The following is a 25,589-nucleotide window of genomic DNA, read 5'->3' on the forward strand; positions in this document are numbered from 1 at the left end:
AGGCCCTTCCCCTTTCTGGTCTGGGCTCTGGCCAGTGACCAGGCTGGACTCCCTGCCCTCCATGGGCCACTGTGGGAGGTCCAGGCCGGACAAAATGGGCCACAGACAGAGGAAAACAGAGGCCTCCCATTTCTTTTTTTCCATGTGTATTTTTTTAATTTTTTATTTTTTTTGTAAAATGTCCCGGTTCTTCCATAACTTATAAACATGATTTATACCGAGGGGTGGATGGGAAAGTGGGCAGGGGCGGGGTGACTGGGGACGCACCTCTCCTTGCTGCCCCCTTGGGGCTGGGCCCATTTGGCCATTTCGGGGGAACGGGGACACCCCAACACCTCCCTGAGGTTGTCTGGCCGCCTCTGCCCCTGGTGCTCAGAATCCCATAGGCCCCTTGACTCCAGAATCGCTTCCTGGACTCCAAGACTACTGGGCACTCGGCCCCTTGTCCTCCACGTCCTGCCGTGCCCGTCCTTCGGAGAATCCCCCCTCAGCTGCTGGGGTGATGGGTCCCCTCCTTTCCGCTGCCCCCTGACCCCCGAGGAGGGAGGGAAGGGAGGGGGAGGGGGGCTCAGGTCTCCCCTCCGTGGCAGGGGGAGGTGGAGGTGGGATCAGAAGGAGAAAGGGCGAGGAAGGCGGGGCCTGCGGGGGCTCAGCCAATGGTGAGGCCGAAGCCACACTGGAACTTGTTCTTTCGGTGATTCAGGAAGGCCCCGAGGGCCAGTGTCAGGGGCAGCGGTGGGAGCTTCTTCTCCAGCGTGGCGCCCACGATCCAGTTGCTGTCCACAGAGCCTGTGGGTGGACAGCTGTGTGAAGAGCCTCACCCGACACATCAGAAACCACCGGCCAGGCCGCTGACCGTACTGTCCCCACCACCCGGAGCCCTCTTCACGCCCCCAAGTGCTTCAGCTCTGAGCTCCGTGACCCACCCCCTCTCCAGAAGCCCTCGGCCACCCCGCCACCCCGTGGACCACCCTCCCAATCCCAGTCTTGTCCACACCAGGTCGCTGCTCTGTGTGGATGGGCCTGTCCCTGCCACTGTGAGTGACACCCCCACTGGGTGGGGGGAGCCTGGTCACTGTTGTGTCCCCAGCTGGGCACAGAGCAGGTGCTGAGTATCTGCTGAATCAGAGACTGAAATCTCTAGGGCTCATGCCCAGGACCTGATGAGTGTGCAAAGTGCCCGCTGCCGTCTGTACCCAATGGAGCTCAAGGACTCGCTGAAGGGGAGCAGAGAAGCTACAGTCCAAACGCAGCCTCAGACCCAGGGCTGACTGCAGAGTGAGGACTTAAGGCAGGTTTCAGAGGCAAAACAAACACCTCTCCCTGGGCCTCCTGGCTACTTTTGTTTAAAAAAAATTTTTTTGCCCACACTGCATGGCATGTGGGATTTTAGTTCCCTGACCAGGGATTGAACCCGGGCCCTCAGCAGTTGAGAGTGAGACCACTGGACCACCAGGGATTTCCCCTAGCTGCCTTTAGAAGCCTTGAACCAGGGCCACTGAAGCGGCCTTTCTGGGGTGGTCTCCACACACCCCAAACCCGAGAGCCACTGAGGCGCAAGGAGAAACTTAAGATGAGACTCAGTCAGCCTGGGGGAAGGTTGTGTGTGGGTCTGGCTGTGACCAGGGAGCCTCCGTAAGGTGAGACAGTGGGGCAAGGCCGGCTGCGCTCCAACTTGCCTTCCATGCACGAGAAAAAGAAAAGCAAGGGCCATGCATGCAGACTGCTGGAGGGCTACTGGATGGGGTGGGGATGGTCCCTGCAAAGCTCGGGGCCCAGGCACCCACCCACCCTCTTAACAAGCATTCCTGGGTAATTTGGGGGCCCAGCATGCTACCCTCTCCCATTTTCTCTGGCCTGTACCCCACTCAGAGCTGAGTCACCTCTTGCTTGTTTCTCACATAAGGAAAGGGAGACCTGTACCTTTGAAGAGGAGGTTGGCCTTGGGCAGGTCCAGCTGGTACCCAAAGGAGACACTTGTGTCCTGCATCCTCGTGCTGGCTTCGAACTCCACACCCACCTGCAGCTGGAGGGGCCAGGGCAACACACACGAGTCAGCCTCCTAGGCTGGACCCTCAGGCATGCCAGTCCTAGGCACCCCACACCCAGACAGCCAGTCCCTAAATGGGCTTACCTGGTCACTGGCTTTGTGGTAATACGTTGCATGCATGCCTGCCTGACCCAATGTTACTGTCGCCAACCAGTTGTTCACTGGAAGAGAGCAGGTGGGTTACCAAGGGGGCTTGGGCAGCCAAGGGCCCAGGTTTTGCCCCTCTTCCCTCAGACCCAGGAGTCCAGCCCCCAGCCCCCAGCCCCTCCTCCCATAGTCCCAGGGCTCCGGGCCCCCAGGCTCACATGTGTATTTCCCAGCTAGCGACATAACGGCGCCCTCCTCCCCGGGCCGCCGGTGGTAGACCAGCTCTCCGCCCAGGGCCAGGCACGGCGTGATGCTCTGGAGGTAGTGGGCCACGAGGATCCCTGCAGGCGAGAGGTGGAGTCATGACTTCTGAGCCTGGTGGTTAGTTTCCACCCAGTCAAGGCACAGACTGGACTCCCGCTTCCCTGGGCCTCCCACTTGGGCTCCTTGCTAGGGCCGTTCACAGGGCTCTGAGGTCAGCCTCTCACGGCCCCCGGGACCTCATCTATTCTGCATTCACCTCCCTTTACACAGGAGGCTGCAGAGGGTGAGGAGTCAAGTCGCTCCCACATGGTCACAGGACATGTCAGGGGTAGAGTCCAGGGCTCCCCATCTCCTGAACACAGGCTTCAAGCCACCCTGCCGCCACGACCGGTAGGCAAGAGCACACTGTGGGGGGCCAGACAGCCTGGGTTCAAGTCCCAGCCCCAGCACTTGCTGCTGGGGTAACCGAGGGCCACTGGCACCACTTCTCCGTGAGCGGGACACCTCGCAAGACTCTGAGGAAGAGCAGAGCGCTGGATGCAGGCGTGGTGTGCACAAGGCATGCTCAGCACACGGCCATGGCCCAGCCGCCACGGAGACCCGACCTGCGGAAGTCCACTTCCCGGGCCCCTCGGCAGCAAGGATGGCTCTGAGGGCCCCTCAGTGTTTGCTAACCACCCACTCCACCGCCGGGCTGAATTCCTCGAGCCCAAGGACTGAGACTGTCTGTCTTTGAGAGCCCAGGAGGGTGGACACCACAGAGGTGATCACTGCGGAGGGGAAGGGCCAGGAAGAGAGGCAGAGGGGGTGATGACGGAGAACTGGAAAGCAAGAGTCACCTCTGTAGAGACGGGGAAGCGATCAGAGATGGAGGTGGATGGCGGGACCTGAAGACGCCCAACCTGAAGGACGGAGCAGGTGAGGACCAGTGAGGTAAGCTTAGAGATGGACACCCAGCAAGAATGGGGAAGACCGGGGCAGGAGGGAAGGAGGTGGGGACCGGCAAGGACAAGGAAAGCGCAGGCGTGCAGATGCTTCCCTGGACAGGGATCAGCGGCGCCGAGTGGGGACTGGCCTGAGGGGGCGGGCAGGCCGGGAGGACAGGATGGGACCTGCTCGCGTCTTCAGGCACACCCAGGCAGGGGCTGCCACTGGGGGCGGCTGCGGTCAGGGCAGGCTGGGGCTGGCCTCTCCTCAGGAGTGGGTGACACTGACCCACCTCCTGGCCCCTCCTCCGCCAGCTGGTTGTTAAGCCATCACCAGCACACCTCTGGACAAGAGCAGCCTCTGTCCCAAGAGAAGGGGAACTTTGGGCCCACAGAGAGAAAAGTGACCATCCAGGGGTCACACAGGGACTTCAACTCAGGAGTCTCTGGTCATGGTTCAGACTGAGGGCTTCGAGACCCCGAACTCCTCTCCCACCCCCCATTTCCTTGGCTTGCCTCACCCTCTGGTTCCCAAGCCCTACCCTCCTCCTTGGCCTCCTGCCCCAGTCTCATCCTCTCCAAGCAGCTCACACGCAGACGGATCTTGTTAAAGCGCACACTCGACCCTGCTCCCCCTGCTCAGAACCTGCCATGACACCCCAGCATCAAGGACACCCTGGCTTCTTAGGACACGGGGGCAAAGCCCCCTGTGGTTCATCCCCACCTTTCAAACAGACTTCCTCCAAGAGCTTCACAAGTCCTTGCACAGTCCTCATCTCCTCACAGGCCTTTTTCTTGAACATCCTGCCCTTTCTAGCACCTCCATCTCCTTCAGATCAGTTTAGTTCAGTTGCTGAGTCGTGTCCGACTCTTTACGACCCCACGGACTGCACCACATCAGGCCTCCCTGTCCATCACCAACTCCTGGAGTTCACTCAAACTCATGTACATCGAGTCGGTGATGCCATCCAGCCATCTCATCCTCTGTCGTCTCCTTCTCCTCCTGCCCCCAATCCCTCCCAGCATCAGGGTCTTTTCCAATGAGTCAGCTCTTCGCATCAGGTGGACAAAGTATTGGAGTTTCAGCTTCAAATCAGTCCTTCCAATGAACACCCAGGACTGATCTCCTTTAGGATGGAGTGCCTGGAGTGAGAACCCACTGAGTTCAAAACTCCACGAGAAGGAAAAGAACACCTATTATAGGTCTCAGAGCAAAGAGGTGGCCTCGGACAAGGGGCGGAGTGCGGCTTTCCTGAAACCTGCGGGGCAGGGGCCACACCTGGCCCCCTGGGGAGGGGGTACACAGCGGGCTCTTGGCTGGGGCCCGACAGAACAGCTTCCTGCCCTCCCCACGCCGCGCTCCCCGGGGCTTTGGCCACACAGCCTTCCTCTGGGAGCGCTGCCCTTCTCTTCACCCTCCTCGGTCTAGACACTGGCATCGAGAGACACTGTCCTCGTCACTCCAGGCGAGCTGGGCCCTCCTGTTGTAAGCTCTCACAGCAACCTGGACCTCTCCCAACAGTAACACAGTCACTGTGATTATTTGTCTCAAGGCAAGTGTCTTGGCTACTGGTCAGGGAGGGGCTGTGTGTGTCCCAGGGTGGGCACACACTCGGGGTGCTCAGAACAAAGCCGAGGCCCCAGAGGAGGAGCTGAGGCCAGGGGAGGGGACCAGGTAGTCCGTGAGCTCCTCGTTAGGCCTCGATCATGGTTCCAACGCCAGGCCCTTGGCTTCCTCGCTGTGCGATCCTGGGGCAGGGCCGATTTCACCCCAGACCTTTCCTTCCTCACCTGTGAGAACCCCAATCCCCCTGCCTGTTGTGGGGTGGCCCAGAGACCCTTCCCACAGTGAACCTAACTAGCTGTGTCTGGTCCCATAAGGGGCTGACGGTCCGCCCACTGATTCCTTCACCAAGGTGCACTTGCTGTGACTGTGTCTTTGAGATGGATGAGGAAACCAAGGCTCAGAATGGGTGGAGCACCACTGTCAGTGGTCATGAATAATTACATGAGTAACTACTCATATACTCAGCACTGCCCTGGGCCCAGAAGTTCTGATCGGTGCTTGAGGGGAGGAAGGGACCAGAGTGGCACTGGTGGCCTTGGGCTCCAGGGAAGAAAGACCTAGAGGCCAGTGTTGAGGAGCAAGAGAGGCCGATGCTGGTGTTTGCAGGGGCGGGGGGCCTGGTGCCGTGGACTCTGGAGGTGGCCTCGCTGTGTGTCCTTGGGGAAGTACTTGCCCTCTCTGGGCCTCAATCAGACAGGGATGATGGCAGCGCCACCCCACAGGGCTGTGAAGGATTGCACGAGCCAATCCCTATTGGCTTGAGTGACTGGGTGAAGGCCTGGGTGCGCACAGTATTCCGAGGGCCTGGCAAAGGGCACCAGGTGGGAAATAGGACCTGCGGTGACCGCTGCTCACTCCTTCACGTGCTATTTTCTGAGCGCCTACTCTGTTCCCAGCAGGGTTCCAGGTGCTGGGTGCCTTCACGCTGCACTCACTGCCCAAGAGCCTGCTCTTCCTGATAGAGCTAACAGCAGGCACAAGAATCTGGAATCACCAACTCTACCCTTCTGGTGGGTCAAGCCCCACCCCGCCCCCCAAAAAGGCTGACTTCTCAACTCTGACCTCCCTCTTATCTCCCACACGGAATCCAGCAGCGAATACTATTGCTCCGCCTTCAACGTTCATCCAGACCCCCAGACCTCCACTTACCCCCTCCGCTGCCCCCTTGTGGCCTGGTCTCTACACGTGGGCACAAGAGGTCCTGTCAGAAGCTACGGTGGACGATCCTGTCCCTTTCAAAACCCTCTTGTGGCCTCAGACTCAGCTCTCCAGAGCTTTATGTTTCAGCCCTGCCACCCTGACTTCTACCACTTGCCCTCCTCCTCATCTGTTACAGCTCCGGTCCTCCTCGATGTTCCAGTGAAGGGTCGTACCTCAGGGCTTCTGCACTCGCTGTTCCTTCCGGCTGAAAAGCTCTTTTCCCACATATCTGCTTGGCACCTTCCCTCACATCCTTCAGTCTTCGTTCAGATATCACCTATGTAATGAGGCCTTCTCTCAAGACTCCACCAGCCCCTCCCGACGCCACCATCTTTCCACAGGGCTCCGTCACCCATCTGCTTTACTCGTGTCTCTAGAATGGAAGGTTCCAGGGGCTTCCCAGGTGGCGCTAGTAATAAATAACCTACGTGCCAACGCAGGAGATATAAGACACCTGGGTTCAGGTGTCTTATAAGACCCGATATAAGATCCTGGGTCTTATATAAGATTTAAGACCTTGGTTTGGGAAGATCCCCTGGAGAAGGCCATGGCAACCCACTCCAGTATTCTTGCCTGGACTCTCCCATGGACAGAGGAGCCTGGTGGGCTACAGTCCATGGGGTCACAAAGAGTTCAAAAAGAATGAAGTGACTTAGCACGTATGCACGCCTCCCTTAATATACATAATATAAAAATCACCACTAGAATGTCCAGAAGACAGACTTAGTTTTCCTTAGTTCATCACCATATCCTCTGGACATGGAATATATGATTCATAGTCAAGAAACATCAAATCAATGTCGAGAAATCAAAGGCAGATGCCCAGAGACAAAAATAAAAAAGGGGGAAGCAGAGAGGAGAGACCAGAAGTACAGACATTAGTCAGCAGGTCCTTGCCCCCGAGCCAACCCAAACAGGAATCTTCCTTGTCACCCTCCACTGCAGACTGACTTGCCTCCCCTCAGCTGCACGTGGACTCCGCCTGCCTTGGGGTCAATCTGTGCCCCCGAGCAACCCCAGAGCCCCAGGAGTGATGCAGCAGCTCATTTCCTTGGGACCCGTCACATGCCTGACCCCATTTGAGACTTTCCACACATGACCTGCTCGACAACCCTGTGAGGCAATCCGATTTTAACAAATGAGGAAGCTGAGGCCCATGAGGGTGATGGAAGCGCTCCCCCACCCCCCGCCCCCAATTGCAGTGAACCCAGCGGCAGAGCTGGGACTTGAACCTGTTTTTTCCCCCACGAGGCTACAAGACCTAATTGATGCTCTGTGTTCTGAAGTCACACCTGTCCCTGAAACCATTTCTTGGATGGCATAAAAGGAGGGTCAGAGGGAGAAATGGATTTGCTGGGCATGGGGTCTGACCACCTTCCAAGCCCTGTGCCTCTTACCTGAACCCACCAGGACATCTGGGTTCCCCAAAGTGACGGCTGCTGTGAAGTCGGAACCCCGGTACTCCCCATCCACCTGCCAGTTCACAAACTTCGACTGCTGGGTCTGTGGGGGGAGGGCCAAGTATGAGGGTGAAACTGAGCAGGACCCCCTGGGGCCTGCCGGTACAAAAGGCCTTTCAGTGGCCTCCCCTTCTTGTTTGTAGGAAAAAGGCTTCCACCTCCTAGACCTTCCCCGAGGGCAGATCCATTTACTCATCAGAGAAGAGAGAGAAAGCAGAAAGAAAGGAAATAGTCACACAAAAGTGCAGTGAGGGCTTCTCTTAGGGCTCAGCGGGTAAAGAACCCGCCTGCAATGCAGGAGCCACAGAAGACACAGGTTTGATCCCTGGGTCAGGAAGATTCCCCTGGAGGAGGAAATGGCAACCCACTCCAGTTTTCTGAAAAGTTGTCTGAAAAATCCCATGGGCAGAGTAGCCTCGCTGGCTCCAATCCAAAGGGTCGAAAAAAGTCGGATCCAGCTCAATGACTAAGCACAGCACAACAGTGCCATGATAAGGTGGAATCCTAGCTCCTGTCGAGGACATGCTGGGGCCTCCACCCAGGAGGAGGACGGTAACTTCCAGCTGAGCACAAGACGCCTGGCACACCAGCCACCCTGCGGCCTCACCACTGACCAACCAGAAGAAAGTCATACATCCTGCAGCACCCTGCCCCCAGTTTGCCTTTAAAAGCCCTTCCCTGAGAACTGGGATTCCCTGGTGGCTCAGACAGTAAAGAGTCTGCCCGCAATGCGGGAGACCTGAGTTCAGTCCCTGGGTCGGGAAGATCCTCTGGAGGAGGAAATAGCAACCCACTCCAGCATTCTTGCCTGGAAAATCCCATGGACGGAGGAGCCTGGCAGGCTACAGCCCACAGGGTCGCAAAAAGTAGGACATGACTGAGCGACTTCATTCACTCATGCCCTGAAAACTAGGCGGGAGTTTGGTCTGTAGAGAACCAGCCACCCGTATTCCTCGCTTATCTTTGCAATAAGCCTTTCTCTGCTCCAGACTCTGATGGTTCAGTTTGTTTGGCTGCACTGTGCCTTGAGTTCTTGGTTTCAACACCCAAGGGCAGCCTGGGGCTCAGGGAGGCTGGGGAGTTGCCGACTCCATCCTTCCACTCACCTGGATGGCCATCTTGGACCTGAGGCCAGGGCCCAGCTGATGAATGACCTGAGCATTGAGGCTGCCACTATTATCCATGTCACCCACCAGCACGGGGAATGCCTGTGGGGCAGAGGGCAGGGTTAGAGGTGAGAGGCCCAGCGTCAGGGATGGACATGCATGATGGGCTCTGGTGAAAAGCCTAGGACTGGAAAGCCTAGAATGAGGTCCTCTCCTCCAGGAAGCCCTCTAAGACCACTGAGGCTGAGTCAGGCTCTCCTCTGGGCTCAGCCTTTGGGTTCCCCTGTTTCAGTCCTACTCTCCCTGGACTGTTCCTCTCTGGGGACAAGCTTATTCTCTTTCTCCACTAGGCTGTGAGCCCCTATGGCTGTTTCAGTTACCGCTGTGTCCCCAGGACCACCCAGCACAGAGATGGGCAGGACATGGGGGGGAGTGCCCTGAAGGTTTGCTGAATAAGTAAGTTTATCGCATGGAAATAGTTAACACAAGCAAAAACCTAATTTAGGCCCCCAACTCCACCTGTGTCCTGCCCCAGCCTCCTTCTGGGCTTCTAGTTTTGCCTTCGCTCTTCTAACCCAGCTTCCGCAGACAGCCTAAGAAATGCTAATTCCAAAGCACTCATATCACCGCATCTTCCCCTCCTTTAAATCTTTCCGTGGCTCTCTAGTGCCCCCTAGTGGAAGTTCAAATGCCTGGCTTGGCCTGAGGCCTGCAGGATCTGCAGCCCGGCCCTGCCCACTATGGGTCATCACTGCCTGGTGACCCTGGTGTCCTCAGACTCACCCAGAGAAGTGGGGGTCAGGATGAAGGAATGACCCAGGTTTCGATGCACCCTGGAGAGACCCAGTTCCCACCTCCCCACACCACCAGCAGCCCAGCTTTCTTCAACTGACCGGCTACATTATTTGTTGGAAGAAAGATACAATGAATGAATGGCAAAAGGTACCTCACCTCTGTGGGACTCAGCTGCTTCGTCCCCACGTACGTGACCCCGAAGTGGTAGTTGGACTCCCCGATTGTGCTGAGGGCTACTGTGTGGTTCACCTGGGAGAAGAGGGAGGGCTGTGGTGATGAGCCTGTGGGTCACACCCCAAGGAACCCAGCCGAACCCATTTCCAGGTCAGCTCCCCTCCAGCTTGGGATGGGGGATGCTTGCCAATCTGACTTCCCTGTCAGGGCGTCTCTGGGCATGGCAGGGGATGAAGACTGGGAGGTGTGGCCTGACTAGATTAGACACTCAAGAGAAGGGATGTGTGGGAGCATACCTGGTACTTCATCCCTGCCTGGATGTTGGTTGCGGGGGCGGGTCCCTAAACCCTACCACTGCCCCCAAATTGAGTGGTCAGCCTGGCACTGTCTCTGGTGTCTTTAAGTATCAAGGAGCCCAGATCTTTAAGGAGGAGTTAAAGGACTGGAGAAGGAAATGGCAATCCACTCCAGTACTCTTGCCTGGAAAATCCCATGGACTGAGAAGTCTGGTAAGCTACAGTCCATGGGGTTGCAAAGAGTCGGACACGACTGAGCAACTTCACTTTCACTAAAGGACTGTATGTGCAGATGCAGAGGGATGGCTGGGATGACCTCTGGAGAATAATGGCACAAGAAAGGCTCACCTGGAAATGATTACTCAACCCTTTGTTGACTGTGAGCTTCACACCTTCCATCTGAATAGGAAACAGCTCTGAAGGAGAGAAAAATGCTGTCACACTTCAACACACACACTCCATCTCTCATCCCTTTCTTCTCTATGGTCCCCACTCTCCCTTCTCCAGGAGCCCACAACCAGCACACTGCACAAAGCACCTCATCCGGTAAAGAGGCAGAACAGCCCAGAGGATGGGCTCAGGACCAAAGCCTTTGCCTGCATCCAAATTCCAGTGCCACCATCTACTACTTGTGTGACCTTAGGCAAATTATTTTATCCATGTCAAATCTATCTGTTAGTTGAAGATGCTCACCACATAGAAATACTGCAAGGATTTAATGAGTTAACACACACTGAATGCCAGAACAGTGCTCAATAACCCACCACCACTTTCGCTACCACGATTACTTCAAGCCAGGATCCAGAAGCCTTGGGTTCCACCCCCACTGACCCATTGCTGACAGTGTGACCTTGGGCCTCGGTTTCCCTCCCGATCCCATGAGGCTGGCTTGGCCGACTCCTGGGGCACATGAGGTCCTTCAGGTTTTTCTGTACCGCTCCGGCATTCCATCCTGAGGTTCCATCATTTGATCCCATCATTCTAAGCCCCAGGTTCAACGTTGCACTATTCGATCCCAACGTCAACTCCTAACGCTCTGTTAAATGATTCCAATGGTCCGTGCCAATTCCCAAGGTCCTCAGTGCGCTCCTCCTTCCCCCGAGATCCGGGCCATCACACCCCTGCCAGGCCCCTAGCCCCTCACCCTTGCACTTCCGGTGGCACTCCTCGAACGTGCCCGGGTTGGGCAGGCAGCCGCAGGCCCCATCGTCCGCGGTCCCTCCAGCGCTGGCAGCCGCAGTCCCGGGGGTCCGTTCGGAACCTCGACCTGTGCCAGCCCCAGCGCCCAGGCCGCCCCCGAGTGGCGGCAAAGTGAAGCCAGGAGGAGAGGGCGGAGGTGGCGGCAGTCCCACGAGGGGAGGCGCAGGCGGCGGCGGCGGCCCTGCGGGCGGCGAGCTAGCGGCCAATACGTTCCCCATGGTCGCCTGCAAGGGGAAAGGTCAGAGGGCAGAGGTCAAGGCTCGCAGGCTCCAGGCTGAGTCTCCAGCCAACACCCCCAACCCCCCGCTCAGAACCCCAATTCTTACGCGCGGTAGCGCCTCCTCCCGGTCCGGGCTCCGCTCCCACCCCGTGGGCCACGCGCAACCGAACACGCTGCCGCCGCCGCCGCCACGGTCGCCCCGCCCCAGCTAGCCCATTGGTTTAGCGGGCCCTGAGGTCCTCCCGCCAGCTGCAGGGTCTGGCCTTACTATTGGAGTCATGGATGAGAGTCCCACCCACCTATTTGGAACGTCCTTTTCTGTTGGTTTCCACTTGCAGACAGGTCACAGCACACCTCCGTGCCCTTCCCATTGGCTTGGGGAGCCCACGCCGATTGGCTCGCGGTGCCGCGGGTTCCGGGGCTCACCCACCATTGGTCTGTGCTGCTCACTTTGCACCGCCCATTGACGTAACACCCCCGCCCCATTCCCGAAGGCGTCCCTCTTTCGACTCCGCCCCGCGGCGAAGTTGTTAATGATAATTGGTCGGCCTTGGCCTTTGCAGCTTTCTGATTGGCTCCTTCAGGTACAGTGGGTCGGACCCTGGTGTCGTAAGCCATCTTGTGTGTTCATTGGCTAACGTGCGAGGGTCAAGGGACACGGAGTAAGATGGGTTGCGCAGCAGAGGCTGCTAGGCTGCAAGGTCAGGCCTCGAGTCCCACCAGGCACCGCGGCAAAGGGGCGGCCCCCTAGTCCGAAGTCGGAGACCGAGAGACGGAAGTGCTAGCCCTTCCCACAGTGCCACGGGGAGAATTCTAACCCGTTTTGTGAACTCTGTCCTGCTTCTTGTTACCCACAATGCCTCTTACCTATTTAACGGGACAGTTGCCGTAGGCCCACCCATTTCGTTACCCATCATGCTTTCTGTGTCTTTCCCCCAACCCTTGCCTCAGTCACTGAAGCTTCTATCTTTGGCCCATTCATTCCTATCCCATTACCCATCATGCCTTCCGCTCCATTCATTTCAACTTAGTTGCCCGTACGACCTTTAGCCCTTTTACGCCTTTAGCCCTTTCATTTCCCACATTTTTTTTTTAAAAGTATGTATCTATTAATATTTGGCTGCATGGCTAGACATGTGGGATCTTTAGTTGTGACCTGTGAATTCTTAGTTGCAGCACGCGGAATCTAGTTCCCTGCCCAGGGATGGAACCCTGTCCGCCTGCATTGGGAGCTGCAGAGTCTTAGCTGCTGGACCACCAGGGAATTCCTCCAGCATTCTTCTAGCTGTACCTTAATTGAGCATCAGGCTTTATGTCTATTGCTCAACTTGCCTGTGGCCCCTATTTCTCCCTTATTCATTCCAATACCCCTGGCTCTTTCAGAATTTTCCAGTTTATTGTGATCCACACAGTCAAAGGCTTTGGCATAGTCAGTAAAGCAGAAATAGATGTTTTTCTGGAACTCTCTTGCCTTTTCAATGATCCAGAGGATGTTGGCAATTTGATCTCTGGTTCCTCTGCCTTTTCTAAAACCATCTTGAACATCTGGAAGTTCACGGTTCACATATTGCTGAAGCCTGGCTTGGAGAATTTTGAGCATTACTTTACCAGCGTGTGAGATGAGTGCAATTGTGTTGTAGTTTGAACGTTCTTTGGCATCGCTTTTCTTTGGGATTGGAATGAAAACTGACCTTTTCCAGTCCTGTGGCCACAGCTGAGTTTTCCAAATTTGCTGGCATATTGAGTGCAGCACTTTCACAGCATCATCTTTTAGGATTTGAAATAGCTCAACTGGAATTCCATCACCTCCACTAGCTTTGTTCATAGTCATGCTTCCTAAGGCCCACTTGATTTTGCACTCCAGGATGTCTGGCTCTAGGTGAGTGATCACACCATCTTGATTATCTGGGTCGTGAAGATCTTTTTTGTACAGTTCTTCTGTGTATTCTTGCCACCTCTTCTTAATATCTTCTGCTTCTGTTAGGTCCATACCATTTCTGTCCTTTATTGAGTCCATCTTTGCATGAAATGTTCCCTTGGTATCTCTAATTCTCTTGAAGAGATCTCTAGTCTTTCCCGTTCTGTTGTTTTCCTCTATTTCTTTGCATTGATTGCTGAGGAAAGCTTTCTTATCTCTCCTTGCTATTCTTTGGAACTCTGCATTCAGATGCTTATATCTTTCCTTTTCTCCTTTGCTTTTCGCTTCTCTTCTTTTCACAGCTATTTGTAAGGCCTCCCCAGACAGTCATTTTGCTTTTTTGCATTTCTTTTCCATGGGGATGGTCTTGATCCCTGTCTCTTGTACAATGTCATGAACCTCCATCCATAGTTCATCAGGCACTCTATCTATCAGATCTAGTCCCTTAAATCTATTTCTCACTTCCACTCTATAATAGTAAGGGATTTGATTTAGGTCATACCTGAATGGTCTAGTGGTTTTCCCTACTTTCTTCAATTTAAGACTGAATTTGGCAATAAGGAGTTCATGACCTGAGCCACAGTCAGCTCCCAGTCTTGTTTTCGCTGACTGTATAGAGCTTCTCCATCTTTGGCTGCAAAGAATATAATCAATCTGATTTCAGTGTTGACTATGTGAATCACAATAAACTGTGGAAAATTCTGAAAGAGATGGGAATACCAGACCATCTGACCTACCTCTTGAGAAACCTATATGCAGGTCAGGAAGCAACAGTTAGAACTGGACATGGAACAACAAACTAGTTCCATGTCTTTTCCAGTAGGAAAAGGAGTACATCAAGGCTGTATATTGTCACCCTGCTTATTTAACTTATATGCAGAGTACATCATGAGAAACGCTGGGCTGGAAGAGGCACAAGCTAGAATCAGGATTGCCGGGAGAAATATCAATAACCTCAGATATGCAGATGACACCACTCTTATGGCAGAAAGTGAAGAGGAGCTAAAGAGCCTCTTGATGAAAGTGAAAGAGGAGAGTGAAAAGGTTGGCTTAAAGCTCAACATTCAGAAAACTAAGATCATGGCATCTGGTCCCATCACTTCATGGGAAGTAGATGGGGAAACAGTGGAAGCAGTGTCAGACTTTATTTTTCTGGGCTCCAAAATCATTGCAGATGGTGACTGCAGCCATGAAATTAAAAGACGCTTCCTCCTTGGAAGGAAAGTTATGACCGACCTAGATAGTATATTCAAAAGCAGAGACATTACTTTGCCAACAAAGGTCCATCTAGTCAAGGCTATGGTTTTTCCAGTGGTCATGTATGGATGTGAGAGTTGGACTGTGAAGAAAGCTGAACGCCAAAGAATTGATGCTTTTGAACTGTGGTGTTGGAGAAGACTCTTGAGAGTCCCTTGGTCTTCGAGGAGGTCCAACCAGTCCATTCTAAAGGAGATCAGTCCTGGGTGTTCATTGGAAGGACTGATGCTAAAGCTGAAACTCCAATACTTTGGCCACCTCATGCGAAGAGTTGACTCATTGAAAAAGACTGATGCTGGGAGGGATTGGGGGCAGGAGGAGAAGGGGATGGCAGAGGATGAGATGGCTGGATGGCACCACTGACTTGATGGACATGAATTTGGGTAAACTCTGGGAGTTGGTGATGGACAGGGAGGCCTGGTGTGCTGCGATTCATGGGGTCGCAAAGAGTCGGACACGACTGAGCAACTGAACTGAACTGACCGACCCCTGGCTCATTCATTGAGATCTATTGCCCATCATGCCCTGAGCTCCTATCAAAACATTATTCATAATTTTGCCTTTGGCGTACTCTTAATCATTATACCCCTGCCCCTTGTACTTAGTTACTGCTATTTCTACTTTGTTCTGTTTATTTCTGCCCATTACCCATTATACTGCTGTTGTAGATTATTTTTCCTTATGCCCTGGACTCCTCCCGCTCCTTCCATTAACCATGGCTTATGCATTTTTGCTCATTATCCCCTCACTTATCTTTTTCATATCTTTGGTCCTTTTCTTTTTGTTTGTAACCTATCTTAACTTCTAGTCTACTGATTCCCTCAAGCCCTGGACCCTGCCCTGCCGCCCATTCATTACCCATTATGTTCCACCCCTATCCCCTAAACAGCGCACAGAAAACACCAGTTGAGATCTGGTAAGTACAAACTCATATTTTGTAGGAAATGCTATATTAACAGCCACATCCCCTATCCCTAACCCAGGTGATCCACTCTCCCCCCAACCCCCAGGGAGATGTTTGGGTCCAATCCCACTGGGCAGGAGTAAAAGGACTCAGTAGTCTTCAAAGTAACAGCAAATTCTTCTTCCAAGGTTGGCATCAGCAAGGCACACTCTGCATGAGGCTCACCCCATGTAGCCCTGAGCTGGGTCTTAATTCTCTGGAGACAGGAATTGGGGTACTGGGGGCACAGGGAAGAAGGGTCAGTACCCTGAGACTCCTGCCTGCAGGAGGGAGGAGATGGGGAAGTTCCTCTTTGGGCTGGGGAATCCCCTCCCTCCACCTTTAGGGGACAGGGTGGGGAATGGGTGACAGAGGCTCTGCTGCCTGGAGGGCTCAGGTCTGAGCAGCAGGATGTCCCCAACACCCACCCCAGCATATCTAGTAGGAGTTACTGCCTGAGGAAAAATCAGGTCTGGGGTCTTCTTTGGGATTTGGGAGGAGTCTGGAGATCGTGGGTCGTGAGAGGTATAATCTTTTTTTTTTTTTTTTTTGTGAGAGGTATAATCTATGTCTGGTGAATCCTTGGGTAAGAGTTTGTGCAGAAACCTACCTTCTCTAGCCCCTCCTAAGGTTATCAGGTTTCCATTGTCATGGCCAATTTCTCTGAATCAGAGATCATTGATTAGAGGTCACAGTGGAGCCACCAAGATAGAAGTCAAAGATGAGATGCATGTGTGCTGACTGACAGTGGCTGGGCCCGAGGTCAGGGACCCTAGGTCCCTGACGAAAGTTAAGATATAAAAAAATGAGAGGTGAAAGGGCAAGGCCACGGTGGCTCACACATACATGGCCCGGGACATGACAAAGCCTTTGCCCTGGTAGGACTCAGGGGGGCCGGAGTAGGACAGGGCATCGTAGATGGGGTTGATCTTGTCCATATAGTCTTCCTCCTCCTCCTCGTCCTCTAGATCCAGGGAGACCCTCTCCACAGCAGGTGGCCCTGGGGGCACCAGGATGGGGGACCCCAGGCTTGTGGCCCCAAGGATCAGGGGCCCTGACCGCTCTTCCAAGGTGGGAAGCTCATGGTATCGAGGCATTTCCTGGGAATGGGGAGGGAATGAGCCCAAGGTTACCTCTTGAGCATGACACAGAATCCCAGTTTGCTCCATGACCCTCAACTCCTGACCACTGTCTCCCCATGCCAACCAGACCAGACCTCACCCTATGTCACCCCCTGTTCCCTGGGTTGATATTGGGATAATCATGTAGGTGGTTCTTAACTCAAAGCCCAGGGCATGGACCCTACCCCGTTGATCCTAAGCTTTTCCTTTTCTTTTGATCGTTGAAACCCTGGTCTTTCCCCATGAGCCTTTGAATTCAATCTTGACCTAAACTTAAGCTCTACCCCTGAAACTCGACTTGTTTTCAAACTCAACATCCAACCTCTGATCTCTAGGAGGCCACTGAGGGGAGTGACTTGTCCCAGCTCCAGGCACAGTATCCAGCAAATGGAGATACTCAACTGGTCCTCTTTGATAGAGTGATTTTAACTCTCATCCCTTGTCCTTGGACTTTCAAAACCATGACCATCCTCACTGAATCCTAAATACATCTCAATCCTCTAAGCTCTGACCAGAGATACAGCCCTGAACTTGAGTTGTAACCTTTAAATCCTTGCTCTGTTATGTAAGATTCTGTATGAGTGCTCAGTCATGTCTAACTCTGTGGGACTCCGTGGGCTGTGGTCTGCCAGCTTTCTCTGTCTATGGGATTCTCCAGGCAAGAATACCGGAGTGAGTTGCCATTTCCTACTCTAGGGGTCTTACCCACCCAGTGTCCTGCATCTCGTGCATTGGCAGGCAGATTCTTTACCACTAGCACCACCTGGGAAGCCTCCTCTTATGTAAGGAGGCCCTTAAACTCAGATCCCAAGTCCACCCTTGACCTTTCCTGAGTTCCTACCTGCTCGGCACATGAGACACCAGCATCAAAGTAGGGGGTCTTGAGTGGGCTGTGCTCCGAGGCCCCCAGGGTGAAGAGCTGGGAGGGCTTCGATGGGAGAGAGAGGGACAAGTCAGGACCACCCCCCTACCCTGACAGCCTCTTCCCCCAAGTTCCCAATTCCAGCCCTGGCCTCAGTGGGGGAAGGTGGGTGGGGAGGTGGGGGCAGCCTGGGCTCCAGGGAAAGTGCTTACCATCTCTGGTTCCTCCAGCTTTGCCTTTGGGGTCGGTGGCTTGTATGAGGGAGGTCCCTCCAGTCTGTGGGGTAGGAGGTAAGTCAGGTGGAGGCTAAGCCCTGAGAAGCCCTCTATTCCAGAGCCACTGCACATCTCTTTCCTCTACCTGATCTCCCTTTTCCACCACCCACCTCCCCTTCCCCTGCTGTCTCCTACTCATTCCATGAATTTCTCTTCTTCCAGGAAGTTCTCCTGACTCTCCAGGAGGAGCCAGAGTTCCTGTTATAGGATCATAGCTAGCTATGCGTCTCTAATGGGGCACGTACTGAGTTTGTATTTGAAATATCACTTCTGATCTCATTCAACAATTGTATCCCGCGGCGAACAGTGTGAGGGGAGAAAAATGAGATTTGTGCTGTGTTCCCAGAACCCATGATGAGGAGTATCAGGACGTATTTGGAGAAAGACAGAATGAGAACTTCCACGGTGGTCCAGTGATTAAGAATTTGCCTGCTACTGCGGGGACACGGGTTCGATCCCTGGTCGGGGAACTAAGACCCTATGCGCCGTGAGCCAAATAAACCCATGGGCCACAACTGCTGAAGCCAGCGCACCTAGAGCCTGTGCTCTGCAGCAATAGAAGGCACCACAGTGAGGAGCCTGTGCACCATAGCTAAGAGTAGCCTCTGCTCACTGTGACTGCAGAAAGCCGGGGCACAGCAGTGAAGACCCAGCACAGCCAAAGAAATAATTTTAAAAAGAGAATGAAAAGAATGAGTGAAATGCTTTCCTGTCGCCCAAACTATATTAAATTCCCTCATTCTGCACACCCACAGACCAGAGTATCCTGTATATATAATAATGGCAGGTGCTCACTACACCTTCAATCCCCAGCTCAGATGTCCCTGCCTCCAGGAAGCCCTCCCTGATCTTTTAGGCTGAGTCAGGTGCTCTCTGTAGCCGCGCTCAGCTCCTTCAGCTTCCCTGGCCCATTCCTAGCCATCCTGGACTGTCGTTGTCTGGGGATGGATCTGTCTTCTCCAGACTGTGAACCCCAGGAGCTCAAGGCCAGCACCATCTCAGACACCACTGGGTCTCACAGGCTTAGAAGATGAGAACATCAGCAGGTTGTTGGTTTGCATTGACTAGATGATTCAGACTGGTTCACAAACTTCCATGTGCATCTTAGGGAGCTTGTTATACTATAGACTCCAAGCCCTTCTTGTGAAAGTGCTGATTTAGTAGGTTTGGGGTGAGCCCAGGAAGGTGCATTTTTAACAAGTGCTCCCCTCACACACACTGGGTCACATTATATCAGAAGCATTTTGCCCCCAGAACTTTCTTGCTGAACAAATTTCAGCAAGTGATTTCAGCTCTCTGAACCTGAAAACCTTCCTCTTTGAGAAGATGTGTATCCTTAGCTCTGTCTGATAATCTAGGTTTCCTTGATACGATATGTTGATGTGTGTGGATATCTTTTATTTACATTTGAAATTTATTATTTTTTGGACTTTTTTTAAAAGGCTTATTTGTTTATTTGGCTGTGCTGAGTCTCCCCTAAGGTGTATGGGCCTCTCTTGTTGCAGAGCACAGGCTCTAGGCGCACGGGCTCAGTATGTGTGATGCAAAGGACTGGTTACTCTGTAGCATGTGGGGTCCTGTGGGACAAGGGATCAAATCCATGTCCCCTGCATGGGCGGGCGGATTCTTAACTACTGGACCACCAGAGAAGCCCTTTTTTGGACACCTTTTAAGTGTTCTGTCTCATCATTGTGTCCCTAAATTTAAGGGCCTTGCCCCACGGGGATACTTTCTGAATTACCTACTGAATGAACAAATGGATGAATGGATATGAGGCTTCATTGAGATCACAAGTACGATGCCTCTTATCAAGTCTCCACAAGATGCTGTAGAGATGTCAGGATGCCTCTCATAACAAGTGTTCTACAGAGAGAAGTGGAGCTAGTTTCCCCTCATATCCCCAATATTCCTCTTTTTTCACAGTAATACGGATTTTGACTGGGCATGTGGCCACCCAGAATAAAGACTACATTTCCCAGCTTCCTCTGCAGCTAGGGCAGCCGTGTGACTAGACCCTGGCCAATGGGAAATGAGAGAATGTGATGGTTCCCTTACAAGACTGCCCTCTATTTCCATTTCCCCTTCCCACTGGCAGGCAGGGTGGTCCTTGAGGCCAGGATGGCCATGTCTGGTTGTCCTGTACGTAGACAATGATAAGAGAGAAGGGAGCCATCTTGGAATGTGAATGAAGGGAAGGCAGAACAAGATAGCAGGAACCTGGACTCTGATGACATCACAGAGCAGAGTTTTCATGGCCATGATTTCTAGGAAATAAACCCTCCTCTCCACCCCATTTAAGTCCTGGTCATTTTGGACCACTCTGTTTCACAGAGTTGATACCGTGCAGGGTCCTGTGGGGGTCCTGGGGCACAAGGCCTTTCTGTGTCCCCCATTTCTTTGTTTATAGGAAACACCCTTCATTCAGCCTCCATGACCTTCCCTGAGTGCCAGTGGGGAGATTTAAGCAGTTGTTACTTAGGGAAGGCAGGAGATACAAGACCAGGGAGAAACAGTTAAGAGCAGCCTTGGGCCAAGGTCCTGTTTCCCTATTAATGGATACACACACAACAATATCTTTGAACTACTCTGCAGATAAAGAAATCCCCTCCAGGTGGGAGAAGCAACTGATTAATGATGATAAGTGGCCCACAGGCATGTAGACCCCAGACCAATTGGACCTGAAGCTTGATGCTGCTGACTCCTACTTACCTCACCACCAACCCATCAGAAGAATGTCCATGGGATGATCGCACCCTCTTTGAATAATTACTATTAAAACTTCTCAATATCTTCCCCAAGTTAGGACACTTGGGTTCTGAGGGCAGTAGCCCACTGTGTCCCCCTTTGCCTGGCAAAGCAATAAACCTACTCTTTTCTGGGTGCGTGCTAAGTCGATTCAGTGGTGTATGATTCTTTGCGACCCTCTGGACAGTAGCCTGCCAGTCATCCCAAATTCTGTCTTGGAGATTTGATTCGGCACTGGTGTGCAGAGAAGCTGAGCCATTTCAGCGTCACAACCATTGCCAACGACTTTCTCCCAGCCTCCTCCCCCAGCCTGTGCACCCCGGTCCTGGGACCCCTCCCCATCCACTTCTTAGGACCCTTCACTCACTCCTCCTCCTCCTCTGCCCCCTGCAGCCTCTGCTCCTTCCGCTGCTGCCTGCAGATCAGGATGCCCGTGGCGGCCACAGCAGTAGCGATGATGGCGGCGATGATGCCCCCAATGATGCCCCCTGTGGCCCCTGCTCCGGCTGTGTTGGGTGTCTCTGCAAGGAGGAGGACAGCGTGAGGGAGTCTCCAGGAGGAAGCCACACAAGGCCTTATTCCCCGTCCCACCCCACCCTCCAGTCACTACCTGCCTGCCTACCACCTCTCCCAAGGGCAGATGACATTCTTTTTATTCACTTAATCCTCATTGAGCATTTGTTGTGTGATAGAATGGTGAATAAAACATGCAAAAGCGCCAGTCCCATGGGACGAATGTTTTGTCGGGCAGGGAAGCCACAAGTAGAGAAATAGACATAATAGCTAATGTGCCAGGTGACAGCAAACGATAGAGGGTAATCGTAGGGGACTTCCCTCGTTCAAAGTGGATAAGAATCCACCTGCCCATGGCAGGGACACGGGTTCCATCCCTGGTCCGGGAAGGTTCCACATCCTGCGGGGCAACTAAGCCTGTGCGTCACAACTACTGAGCCCACGCTCTAGAGCCACCAAGCAGCAACTACTGAAGCCTGCATGCCTAGAGCCCCGTGCTCTGCAACGAGAAGCCACCACAGTGAGAAGTCCACGCACTGCAATGAAGACCCAGGACAGCCCCCAAAACCAATTATTTATATATATATATATACACTTCCCTGGTGGCTCAGATGGTAAAGTGCCTGTCTGCAATGCAGGAGACCTGGGTTCGATCCCTGGGTAGGGAAGATCCCCTGGAGAAGGAAATGGCAGCCCACTCCAGTATTCTTGCCTGGAAAATCCCATGGATGGAGGAGCCTGGTAGGCTGCAGTCCCTGGGGTCGCTACGAGTTGGATACGACTGAGCGGCTTCACTTTCACTTTTCACTTTCATGCATTGGAGAAGGAAATGGCAACCCACTCCAGTGTTCTTGCCTGGAGAATCCCAGGGATGGGGGAGCCTGGTGGGCTGCCATCTATGGGGTCACACAGAGTTGGACACGACTGAAGCGACTTAGCAGCAGCAGCAGTATATATATACTGCCCTGGCGGCTCAGATGGTAAAGTGCCTGTCTGCAATGCGGGAGACCCGGGTTCGATCCCTGGGTAGGGAAGATCCCCTGGAGAAGGAAATGGCAGCCCACTCCAGTATTCTTGCCTGGAAAATCCCACGGACAGAGGAGCCTGGTAGGCTACAGTCCATGGGGTCACAAAGAGTCGGACACGACGGAGAGACTTCACTTTCACTTTCATATACAAAGGCAATGCCACATAATGCCAATGTCATTCACCTTACTTATAGTAGGGAAGTGCTACGTGACAGAGCAAGGTAGTCAAAAGTCAGAGAGAGCCTTACTGGGAGATATTTGAACAAAGGCCTGAAGTAGCTGTAGGGGGCGAGCCATGAGGATATGAGAGCATTCCAGGAAGAGCGAACAGCCAGCCAGAGCCGAGGTCCTCTGGAGGAAGCCTAGGGTTGTTTTTAGGGACAGGAGGGAGCAGAGCAGAAAGCAGAGAGCTGATGGGAGAGTGTGGTGCTAAGGGAAGAGAGGTGACAAGGAATGGAATGAAAAGGCAGAAAATCGGGGGCATGCGTGATTCTGGGCTTGGGATCAGAATCCCTCATGCATTATACAGAATGAAGTTATCCTGGGCAGAGCATCAGAGGGCCTCCAAGCTCACAGGAAAAGGGGTGGAGAGAAGTGTGACTCCCCCTTACACAACCCCAGACCTCTCCTTTGTAACACTTCCCACTTCCTGAATAGTTATTGGAGCCATTACCTGTTTACTTGCCAATTTCCACACTGTGACGTCCAAGGGACGGGGTCTGGCACACAGCTGGTGTTTTTCTAGATGCATAAGGAGGGGCCCAACAGGGATACTTGGGGACCCACTGTCTGCCAGATCGACCACATTCCCGCCCCTTCACTCCTGGCACTACCCTCCCGTTGGGGGAGGAGGCGGCAGCTGGGGTGGGAGGTGGGCAGGACAGGACAGGGTGGTACAGACAGTAAACAACCAGAGGAAATAACATGTGTGCCGAGGCCCCGCCCACAGGCCTCCCCCTTCCATCAACCCCACTGCAGAGAGGAGGAGAGAAAGCTGCCCGAGGGAATGCTGTCTGGATCCCTGGACCATCCCATTTCCACAGCTTCCTGTTACACAGCCTGGCATCCTCTGGAGGGCTTCTCAGAGCGTCGGGGAAATATCAGAGTAATTGCGCTCAGTCCACACACTTGCTCATCCTAAGGTTGCTCTTCTGACTGCACGCCACCGCTGTGTCCCCCGCAGAGCGAGTGGAAGGCTATGCTGGTGGCAGAAGCAGACTCGCCCAGCCTCTCCCGGGTGCTTCACCCCACGCTGGTGTTTGGGTGCAGCCTTAACTGAGTCCCAGGACAGCCTCGGGAGCAGAGATGAAGGCCACCTGGGGTGGTTGTGGGGCTCGGGAGAGTGGAGGTGACTGGATTTAACCTTGCCTCCCTCCTCGCCCCCACCACCACAGTCCCCAGCCTGAGTTTGTAAGATTTTCTAATGGGGAGAGGGGGCAGTGAGAAGGATACAGAGCCCCTCCTTGGGCCCAGCCTGGGGATATGGGACTAGGAGGAAGGTAGGAAAGGCTGACGTGATGTCCTCCCTAGGTGGGGCTCCCCTGGTTTCTTAGCACCCCGAAAATGCAGGTGGAAAGTCCTCCCTTCCAATGTCCTCAGCAGACTCGGGGAGGTCGGGTCTGAGATGCCCCCAGAGGATCAGATCCCAGGCCCTCGCCACCCCTGAGGGCCCAGGAGTCCAGGATCTCAGCCCCGCTGGGCCCAGGAACTCAGTTCTCCTGCCAGTCTGGCCACTCGGCCTGGGAAGGGTGTCCTGGAAGCCCCACATCCAAGCGCCAGCCCCAGAGCCCAGTTCCCTGGGCCTCAGACGGCTCGGACATCCAATGTGTCCTTCGAGGACCCAAGTGATCAGAGTCCTCCCTTCCACCAGCCTCCCCAAGTCTAGCCCCCACCACGCTCCCCCTCTCCAGTGCCCACCCGCTGGGACCTAACAGTCCCTGTCCCACCCCCCAAAGAGGGGGTCTGATGTATTACAAGACACCCCGGGATATTTTCCTCCAAGGCGTTTATTAACTCCTGAGTGTCATGGGGCCACGGCAGGCTGGAGCCCGTGGGAGAACCAAGAGTCTCTGTGGGGGGTGGTGCTCTGTGGGTCCCCATTCCCCAGCGCCCCCCTCCCCCCGGGGGGCCGTCCCCTGCTCCTTGTGGCCCAGGACGCAGAAGTCCAGTGTGTGATATTCCAGCGCCCTCTACATCCCAGGGAAGGAAGCGGGAGGTAGCTTTGAACTCCAGTGTGTTTCGGACAAATGAGTTCAACCAGCCTGGGGCCCTTGGCTGGCCGGTGTGCGCAGTGCTGTGTCTGTCTCAGTCTGTCTGTCTGTCTGCCTGGGTGGGCTGGTGGGGGGTGGGGGGGTCACACGTAAATCGCCCGCCGGGAGATGAGGGAGCCATCCAGCTGGGACTCCAAGTCGTCCTCCAGCGCCGGGGGCGGCGGCAACATGAGGCCTTTCTCTGCCTTCTCCTCCTCGTCCTCCTCGTCCTCCTCGTCCTTGCCCTGTGGCCTCAGGGGGCCAGGGTCCGCGGGCGTCCAGAAGACGGGACCCCCATTCCCAAACACCTGAGTTTTCGGGTCGTAGGACCCTCCTGTGCCGCCGTCTCCTCCTCCTCCGGGGCTCTTCCTTCTCCTCACCCTCAGCAGGATGAAGGCCAAGGACCCCCCAGCCAGAAGCAGCAGCACCAGCAGTGTCCCCCCCACAGCCCCCCACACCACTGGGCCTGCGCCTTGAGGCGAGGCCCGGGGGGTGTCTGAGGAGAGAGAAGAGGGGTGAGAGAGAGAGAGGGAGACACGAGGTCAAGAGGAGACATCTGGAGGTGGGGGCTGGGGGGACAGGACACAGCAGGGCAGGGCAGGGAACTGGGGAGGTGGCGCCACGCGGGACAGAGGACGGGGAGGCGGGGAGAGGAGGGAGAGCCCCGCTCACCCTCCGCGCCAGTGGGTGCCCTCCCCCAGATGGATTTCCTTACACCTGCCTAGTGCTTTGCTAACAACATAGAAAAAAAAGAAAAGACTCCTGAAATAACAAACACAAAACCAAAATGAAAATTGCTAGGGATTCCCTGGCCGTTTAATGGTTAAGACTCCGTGCTTCCACTGCAGAGGGATTGCTCAGTCACTCAGCCATATTTTGGACTCTGCGACCCCATGGACTGCAGCCTGCCAGGCTCCTCTGTCCATGGGATTCTCTGGGGAAGAATACTGGAGTGGGCTGCCATTTCCTCCTCCAGGGAATCTTCCTGACTCAGGGGTAGACGAGTCTCCTGCGTCTCCTGCATTGGGAGGCGGATTCTTTACCACTGAGCCACCTGGGAAGCCCTACTGTAGGAGGCATACGTTCAATCTCTGGTCGGGGAACTTAGAACCCACCTGCCGAACCACGCGGTGACAAAAGAAAAAACCAACACACACATACACACGTGCATACAGGAAACAACAGCTCGCTACCCAACATTTAAAGGACTAGGTCATCTCACTGAAAATTCCAGATTTCTTTTACGGCAGAAAAAAAAAAAAATCAGACCTGGCATCATCACACCCTCGTCTCCTCCACCTGGTGATGGGCTGTGGCTGAGTGAGGCTGCGGA

At 54.2% G+C, this 25,589-nt stretch overlaps 2 protein-coding genes across 5 annotated transcripts in view; both read right to left on the reverse strand.

Annotated features, from left to right (window-relative positions):
- Positions 1–133: 133 nt before the first annotated feature.
- TOMM40 (translocase of outer mitochondrial membrane 40) lies at positions 134–11,663 on the reverse strand. Of its 2 annotated transcripts, none has more exons than XM_070387553.1 (10): positions 11,645–11,663; positions 11,070–11,349; positions 10,274–10,341; positions 9,612–9,704; positions 8,661–8,762; positions 7,492–7,597; positions 2,356–2,478; positions 2,135–2,211; positions 1,924–2,026; positions 134–789 (listed from the first exon to the last, which is right to left on the reverse strand). In XM_070387553.1, the coding sequence occupies exons 2-10, from the start codon at positions 11,341–11,343 to the stop codon at positions 650–652; spliced, it is 1,086 nt and encodes a 361-aa protein (XP_070243654.1). In that variant the 5' UTR covers positions 11,344–11,349; positions 11,645–11,663; the 3' UTR covers positions 134–649. The 2 variants fall into 2 exon arrangements, with proteins under 2 accessions (XP_070243654.1, XP_005900368.1); XM_005900306.2 differs by lacking the exon at positions 11,645–11,663 and adding an exon at positions 11,452–11,610.
- Positions 11,664–14,393: 2,730 nt separating this feature from the next.
- The window catches only part of NECTIN2 (nectin cell adhesion molecule 2), a 34,121-nt gene continuing 22,925 nt past the window's right edge, over positions 14,394–25,589 (reverse strand). Inside the window, exons 6-9 of one of the 3 annotated variants that reach the window (XM_005900305.3) lie at positions 20,834–20,987; positions 17,659–17,722; positions 17,426–17,512; positions 14,394–16,563 (exon numbers count right to left, since the gene is read on the reverse strand). In XM_005900305.3, the coding sequence (XP_005900367.2) occupies positions 16,300–16,563; positions 17,426–17,512; positions 17,659–17,722; positions 20,834–20,987 (569 nt within the window). In that variant the 3' untranslated portion in view covers positions 14,394–16,299. Of the gene's footprint in view, positions 16,564–17,425; positions 17,513–17,658; positions 17,723–20,833; positions 20,988–24,315; positions 24,753–25,589 lie in introns of those variants that run through there. The other 2 variants (XM_070387551.1, XM_070387552.1) reach the window with 2 other exon arrangements.

The sequence above is a fragment of the Bos mutus genome, chromosome 18, assembly GCF_027580195.1.
Source record: "Bos mutus isolate GX-2022 chromosome 18, NWIPB_WYAK_1.1, whole genome shotgun sequence".
In the NCBI taxonomy this organism is placed as follows: domain Eukaryota; kingdom Metazoa; phylum Chordata; class Mammalia; order Artiodactyla; family Bovidae; genus Bos; species Bos mutus.

Coding starts and splice junctions, on each gene's coding strand:
- TOMM40 (XM_070387553.1), bottom strand. CDS start 11,343: ATGGGGAACGTATTGGCCGCTAGCTCGCCGCCCGCAGGGCCGCCGCCG. Junction 9,705..10,273: donor GGTTGAGTAATCATTTCCAG/GTGAGCCTTTCT, acceptor CTCTTCTCCCAG/GTGAACCACACAGTAGCCCT. Junction 790..1,923: donor GGCCAACCTCCTCTTCAAAG/GTACAGGTCTCC, acceptor GTCCACCCACAG/GCTCTGTGGACAGCAACTGG.